Source organism: Eleutherodactylus coqui, chromosome 2 (assembly GCF_035609145.1).
Source record: "Eleutherodactylus coqui strain aEleCoq1 chromosome 2, aEleCoq1.hap1, whole genome shotgun sequence".
NCBI classification, from domain to species: domain Eukaryota; kingdom Metazoa; phylum Chordata; class Amphibia; order Anura; family Eleutherodactylidae; genus Eleutherodactylus; species Eleutherodactylus coqui.
In genome coordinates, this window is record NC_089838.1 from 251,606,894 (window position 1) to 251,614,754 (window position 7,861).

The following is a 7,861-nucleotide window of genomic DNA, read 5'->3' on the forward strand; positions in this document are numbered from 1 at the left end:
GACTTCAGAAATGATTGCCTCTAGTTTTTGAGATACATCACTTTCATAGTACTACTAAACAATGATGTGATTGTAATGAAAACTAGTATGAAAACAATCGAATATACTCCGACAACAATATAAATAGGGATATGTTTTAATTCAGTCCACCACAAAAAAACAAACAAAAGGAAACAACATACAACAACCAAAACTGTTATTTCACAGTGGCCTACGTGAGAGAGTGACTTCTCTTTGCTTGTACTGCTCTTCTAGGAAACTTCTTAGTAACGCCCAGAAGTAGTCAGAAAGCATAGAAGCACTCTACCTACCTAATATCTTTGTTCCAGAACTCAAACGTCCTGGAGGAAATACTCACTGTGCTCATCACTCACCAAACTGCAGTTGGGAGGGAAGATGTCCAGATGAGAGTTGAGAAAGTGGATTTTGAGGGACATGTTGCAGCTTAATTGGTGATACTTTTCTAGAAGGTTGTTTACAATCTCAACATAGTAAATAACCCAGGAAACCATGTACTACACTTTAAAAGACTTCTAAAACCACTTTCTCATTACCCTGGAGAACTCACATCCTTCAAAAGTTCATGAATTTGGGGACCAACAAAGGCGCTTTTCTTAATTTTTGCATTATTCTGCAGTCAAAATTTGCCTCTGAGGTCCGTGAAAGCTTCTGCATCCCTGATCACTGCTGTAAATAAGGTTTGCAGACTTATTCCCAAGTACAGTATTTACCATGAATAACCCTGCATGATCTTAAATGTACTATATCTCAGAGCTCCGGGAGGTTAAATATTGTTTATTCTTTTCGTATGTTGAAATTCATAAGAATTAACTAATTTCCAAGAAACATTTTCATTGTTGACCATTTCAATACAAATAGGATTTATACAATCAGTAAAGAGAAGCACTAGTGTGACTCTAGTCTTAAGGCCCATTTACACGCAACGATTTAGCTCAAAATTCGTTCACACAACCAAATTTGAGCAATAATCGTCACATGTAAATGCGGGCATTGGGCACATTTTGTTTGAATGTTGATTTTAAGGTGAACTTAAAATCCATTGTTCAGCTACTAGTGATAAAGGAGTTTGCTTTATCTGTCAGTAAACCACAGGCTGTTATCTCTGTAGGGAGTCGGCAGTTAACATTGTATTCTGCTGCACGCACGAACAATGAAGCTATGTGCTGGGCATGTGATTAACCACACACTGGGCTCTGCAAACAGCTCCTGGAGGCCTATTTACATCCAAATAAAGATGATAAGGTGTTAAAGGCCATCAGTGGGCATTAACACTTTATACAAAAAGATCGTGAAAACTTTCAATCTTTCAATCGTTTGAAAGATTATCTTTGCGTGTAAATGGGCCTTTAGACTTTGGAAAGGATTATACAGTGATGTCCGAATTCTTTATTATATGTAAGAAAGAAAAAAAGCTTTGTTTTCAACATTTTAAACGTATTGCATGCTTGAAGATGGTGCAGTTAATAAAAGGTTAATAACCCTTGCTAAGATTACTGCTTGAGTTTGACTCAGATGTTTCTTTTTGGTTTAGGTTAAAAGAAAGCACAATCTATTGGAATCATTATCTTTAATATAGTTGCTTCATATTGCAAGTAATGTGTTTTTACAGCCCTATCATTTCTAAGAACATCAGCTGCAATAAAATACTAATGTGGTGCGGTCACTTACCAGCAGACAGCAATTCACTTAATACACTCAGGATATTCAGGGTTACATCTTTCTCGCACGAGTTCTGTTATAGAAGAAAATAGACACATTACATTCACCTTCTGGGACTTGTGGCTTTTCTGCCTTGGCATCTCCTAAGAAAGAAATGACTTGTTTTTGTTTTTTTTACAATAACTTCTAGTAATCGATTTTGTATTCAATATCCACTTTGCATTTCATACCGGCAGCTATTTACTATAATATGCTGGCAATTTAACCCTTAATGCTCTGGATAATCTTAGCAGCTTGCACCAAGAATAAAAGCCAAAAGAATGGCACTTTAGATCGATGGAAATAACAAAGAGGTTTAAAAAAAATAATAGAAAGAATCTTTTATGTGAACCTAAATATTCATATATACGACAACTCATTCAAACCGTGAATAGCCAATAGTTCTATCTATAGGGGTGCTTTCACAGAGGTGGAATTCCAGTAAACTCTGCACCAAAAGCTACACAGCTCCATGTGGATTTCAATGCAAATTGACATTGTCTTAAAGGGGTTTTCCAGTCAAAAATACTATTGATGACCTATCCTCAGGATAGATCATCAATAGTTGATCAGCTGGGGTCCGTCGATTGGGACCCCCAACTGACCAGCTGTGCCAGCGCAAGTTGTCAGCTAGACAGTAAAAGAGGTCAGAGCGGAAGCCTCCGCGCTGACCTTCTATGTAGTGGCCGGCACTTGTAACTGCAGGCATGACTCTCATTGATTTCAATGGGGTCTCGCAGACTAATGCTATCTGCTCTATTTGGGGGCGGTTTAGCGCTTGTTAACGCAACTTATTACACATGACAATGATGGGGTGCGTTAAAGAAAGCCATCAAATGCTGTAACACACATTCAAAAACGCTGGTCGAAATCACGGTTTTGTTAATGCATGTGTGAGAGCGGTCTAAGGGCAGCAGTTTTAACCTGGTCGCCAATAGGGGGCATGAGCACTAAATAGAATCCTGATTTACACCATCAAAAGGCATGCAGTTTTACAATGTGGCATGTGAATTAACTGGCTGGGTTCCTACGGGACAGAAATCTTGTGGAATGTCCGCAGTAGGACCACATGGAAATTCCACCTATCTTCCAGCAGATTTTTCAAATGTCTACATTACGGCACGGAGATTGAAAAGGCCAAGTAGAGATGAAAAAAAGCCATTCTTGCGGAACTATGCCCTGTTGCAGCAAACATAGTCGCGCATACGGCCGTCTGAAAACTGCCCTTGGGATGAGCTCACTCACAGTGAAATTGCTACAAGTTTCAGGTGTGCAATGTGAGTCATAATAGGCCATTTCACTTAGGCAAAGGGACACAGCCACACCCCAAGTTTAATGGCTATTTGGCCTAATTAGTTCCCGTTGTGTTCTTTTCACAGCGGAATTGAGCAGCATATTGCGAAATTGCGCAGGTATCTGGTGCACATTTGATCATCTCTCCATAGACTCCTATGGAGCCTTTGGTGTGCAGATGCGCACTAATACAGAGCATGCTGTATTTTTTTTCATGCAAGAGGAATGTGTGCGCAAAAACAAAAGGTGAGAGTAAACCCATCAAAATCAATGGTTTCTTTTGTCTACGTATTGCATGCGAAAAATACATGCGCAAACACGCTAATGTGAAGCCAGCCTAATGCAACAATTTTTCAAATCCACAGCATGCTCTGATTGTTCTGGGAATGCTGTAGATTTTCACCATGGAATTCCTTCGCTGCAATGCCATGAGTGAATTTCATAGTGAAAATCAACACCAAAATCCACATCATACCCTCTTTAGGGCTCCTGCAAAAGAGCGTGACGTAATAGCGCTGTGAAGGGACCACTATCCTGGGCTAGCGTGCGTGTATCCACACATTCTACTGTACTTTTCTATCCTGCCAGCCCATTTAAATTGGCATGGGATTGAACCAGCTGGGCAGCCTAATTAGTCCCCGGTGTTATCGATTAACAATGCAATATCGTGCAGCTCATGGCACAATTTAGTGCAGACGGGGTGCGTATTTGCACACCCCCATAGATTTCTAAGGTGCCTTGGGTGCACAAACGTGCACAAAAATAAAGCATGTCACGTACATTTTTGCACACGTGAAAATTGATAGCAAAAACATAGAATGTTGATGAACCTATTCAGAACAAAGGGTCCTATTATCCGCGGTATCCGTGACATATCAATTTTAGCACCATCTCCGCTGAGGCCATCTCTCCTTTCTATGGGGAGAGATGGCCGCAGATGACTACAGCCGGCGAAGCCAATTCAAAGCCCGCGCCGAATGTCTGCAGCAGAAAAGTCGTTGGAAATTTGTGCAGTCCCGCTGCAGTTGTTCAATGAGATTTCCACGGGATTTATGCTCAGTGGCAACCCAGCCTTAGGGTTTTTTCACACGAGCGTATACCGGCCGACATTTTCACGGCTGGCCGATATACCCTACGATCTTATGCAGATCTGATTCCAATGTATCAGATCACATGGATGTATTCCTGTGGTGTAAAAGTGCCCGGCCAGCCAATATAGCGGTGGGCGCTTTTACGCTGAGCCGGAAAGATAGTCCTGGAACTATCTTTCCATCTGGAATACGTCAACCACTGCATGGGCTCCTATGGGAGTCAATGACAACGGCCAGAGAAGGAAGGTGGAAGTGAGTTTAGCAGCATGACTGATAAACTCCTTCCCCCTTTTCTCCTCCTTTCTGGCTGTTTGCAATGGGAGGGGGCGGGGCGGGGTCAGAGCTAAACTCCTATTGCTTGCTGCGGACAAAGGGCGGGGAGGGGTGGGAGCTTAGCTCCACCCCTGTCCTGCCCCCTCCCATTGCAAACAACCGTAGGGGAGGAGAGAGGAGTTGAGACGGCGAGGAGGAGGAAAGGGGCTGTCTCCCCATGTCCTAGCTGTCTCCCCATGCCCAACAGCATTGCAGCCTCGGCATATATGTGCCGGATCTGTGCTGCATCAACAGGTGCACAAGCAACATGCACCGGTTCACGCGTTTTTACGGTGCCGACAGACGTATGTAAAAAATGGCTATGGACGTGTCAAAGAGCCCTTAGAGGGTGTCATTCTGTGATAACTACTCTGGAGTGCAACCAGTTTGTTGCTCTTACTATGAAGCAAGCACTTTAGGCACTTCAAAGAGTCTGGCACTATATGGAATTGCTATGAGGCTGGCACTTATGAGAGTTCTTGGAAACTAACAGTTGAAGTTTTACTATGTGTTTATTGAGTCTTGTCTGTGTTGAAGGTATGACCAGTAGTGGATTGTTTGACCCGTATGTTAAATGGTGGAGCTTACATCTGAAAATCATTGCCATGGCTGTCTCTATGCCCGGATGTGCTTATCTCTTCATCCGTCTTATGTCTGATTTTCTATATGTTCTTTCTGATTCATAAAGTGCCGTGGAATATGTTGGCGCTATATAAATAAAGATGATTATTATTAACTGAACAAGGACAGACATTGTTTGATGTATATTTATAAATTATTGTTAATCTGCCTCTAATAATATAATGTGCTTCATACGTCCATATCTCAACTGGGCACCACGATCAAAGCACCATTTACTTCTAGGCATTAACAAAAGTTCCCACTTGCTTTTGCTGCTCATATGGTGCCTGGAACGTAACATCAAGTGCAACGGAGGATGAAGATTTAATTTGTCATACAAGAATCACAGTAATGACCCATGACGTAGGTGGAGTTATGACAACCACTCTTGACATTACAAGTGACTATTGTCATAGCCTTTAATGGACAACAATCAGCAGCTGAGCCTTGTTAAGCCAAAGAATAGGACTTTAATAAGAAACTTGAAAACACAGGTGGAAAGAGTATACTTAACCTTACATGACGAAAAATGGAGATGTATGACTTCCATCAACGAATTGCTTTGTAAAAATAATTAGATGTTGAATCATGAGAAAGCTGGCTTCAAATTTAACCCTTTTTGTCAATTTCCTTTTTCCATATATTTTGATAAATATAATGTATTTGTATGGTGGCCACAAACGGCCACCATAGGCATTGCCAAGTAGCGTACCATAGATTCTGAAGGGTATCAAAAAACCTACACTGTTTAATTAATTTTCAACGTCTAGCCCATCCAGTGTAAACAGTGTTCATTATAGGTCTCAGAAGTAAGGAATCATATAGATATACAATATAATCACCCTATGAAGTCAGATGATACGGAAATAAAGGATGATCATTGATGATAATTTTGCTGGAGCAGAAATGACTCAACTGTGGGGTGTAAAGTAAGGAAAGAGACGTCGAAGATTCTATTCTGAGATGCAAGGCAGGAACCTTCAACTTGGCCAAGTAACATCTAATCCATTGAGAGAAGTATACACAGCTGATGAGGATCATGTAACGACTTCGGAGATCTTACTATACAAAATTCTTGATCTATCAAGAGTTCTGCTCAGTCAGCAAAAATTCCAACACATTGAACCAGTGGGACAAATCTCTGTTCTGATGTAGGTAAAGGCCGAACATCTATTGAACAATATAAGGCATGAGTTAAAATATTCTGTTTATCTACATTTAATTCTAAATATGTCTGTGGTGGATATAAGGAAAAAGGATACATATATATTAAATGTCTAACATTTGGTCTGATCTACACTTTTAAAGGGAACCTGTCACCAGTTTTAGGCCCATACTGCCTTTGCTCTCAATGCTGATTAAGGCATACCTGGATAATAGATGTTTAAAAATTTTCCATGCCGCATGTAAAAGAAGGTGAGTGGTTCAGTGGGCATGCTGGACTGTCTTTTCTCGCTGGTTGTTTTCCACCCAGGTCCACCCATCTAGACCCACTGACCCTCTAACTGGACATGCTGGATCCGTAAACCTGAAATACTCAAACTAATACACGCCAAACAGTGTTAAACAATAAAGCCAACTAGAAACAAAGAAAAACACTTTCCCTAATGAACCATACCCAGGAAAGGGACCTGCCTATATGCAAGTAACCCGCCCTGACAAGGATGAACCTGACCACGTACCTTGGCCACTAGTAGACCCTACGTGGGATAGGGGAATAACACAGGAAACATTATGAAAATGATAACAAGCGCAGTACTTAGCTTTGAGATGACACAGGTAATGAGATCCAGAACCAAGCTCTGACTTCTATCACAGTCAGAGGGAGACTGAGGATTAACCCCTTCCCGCCACAGGGCGTAAGTGTACATCCTGGCAGAGGGTTACTTAACACAACAGGACATACACTTACAGTATATCACAGCCAGTCTTGGGATGCGTAAAACATTTCCCTATTTCGATAATGGTTGATATTTATTATGGACAATTTATCATCAAGGATTCATAAAAGTATAAACCAAGGTTTGAAAGATTGGAAAAAGACACAAGTCCACGCAGCTCAGTCCATTAGGGTGCCTTCAGATGAGCCGGAATTAGCATGCAGGACACGCCCAAATCTGCAGCTGTGGAATTCCTCACCAAAATCTGCAGATTCAGTTGTAGATGCGGAATCGCAGATAGGTTTTGCACCATTTTCAATTCTGTATCAAAATCCAAAGGTAGTCGGCAGATTTTGTCGCACAATTTACCACGGCCTGCAGTATATCCTGCAGGCTAATTCCATCCCGTGTGAAAGCACCCTAATCTTGCAGGTCAATGAAAGAAGACACAATTTATGTACAGTAGGACAATCACTCTTCTTGGTATATTCAGGAATTTCAGTCAGATACTGTAGTGTATAATCGAGACGCTCGCTATTGGTTTTCTTTCTGTACAACCTGCACTCACGTTAATTTTTGGAATGTTTTTCGGCATATTACGAAAACTCTGTAACAATGTATTCGAATGATACCTATATATGTAATGTTTGCATATGCTCTTATTTCCTTATAAAACCTAATAAAAATTATTTGGTAAAAATTTAAAAAGATGTAGTGGTCAGAATGTCATGTTGGGTGGAAGTGGTAGTTGAACCTAGGTGGGTGATATAAAGTTTCACTTGGGTCTCAGTACTGCTATTTCTATGGGGCGTGGATGAATGTTAAAAGTTATTGTACAGGATGAGAGAAGCATGGCTGCTTGCTTCTAATACTAACACCATCCCTTTCAACAAGTTGTGTGTGGTATTGCAGCTCAACTCCATTGACTTCATAGTAGCTAAACTG

The 7,861-nt window shown here is 41.0% G+C and overlaps 1 protein-coding gene across 1 annotated transcript in view; it reads right to left on the reverse strand.

Moving 5' to 3' along the window:
- AGBL1 (AGBL carboxypeptidase 1) overlaps nucleotides 1-6,520 on the reverse strand; it is a 602,072-nt gene extending 595,552 nt beyond the window's left edge. Inside the window, exons 1-3 of the mRNA XM_066589394.1 lie at nucleotides 6,507-6,520; nucleotides 6,343-6,405; nucleotides 1,690-1,757 (exon numbers count right to left, since the gene is read on the reverse strand). Coding sequence (XP_066445491.1) covers nucleotides 1,690-1,757; nucleotides 6,343-6,405; nucleotides 6,507-6,520 — 145 coding nt within the window. The remainder of the gene's footprint in view (nucleotides 1-1,689; nucleotides 1,758-6,342; nucleotides 6,406-6,506) is intronic.
- Nucleotides 6,521-7,861: the final 1,341 nt, after the last annotated feature.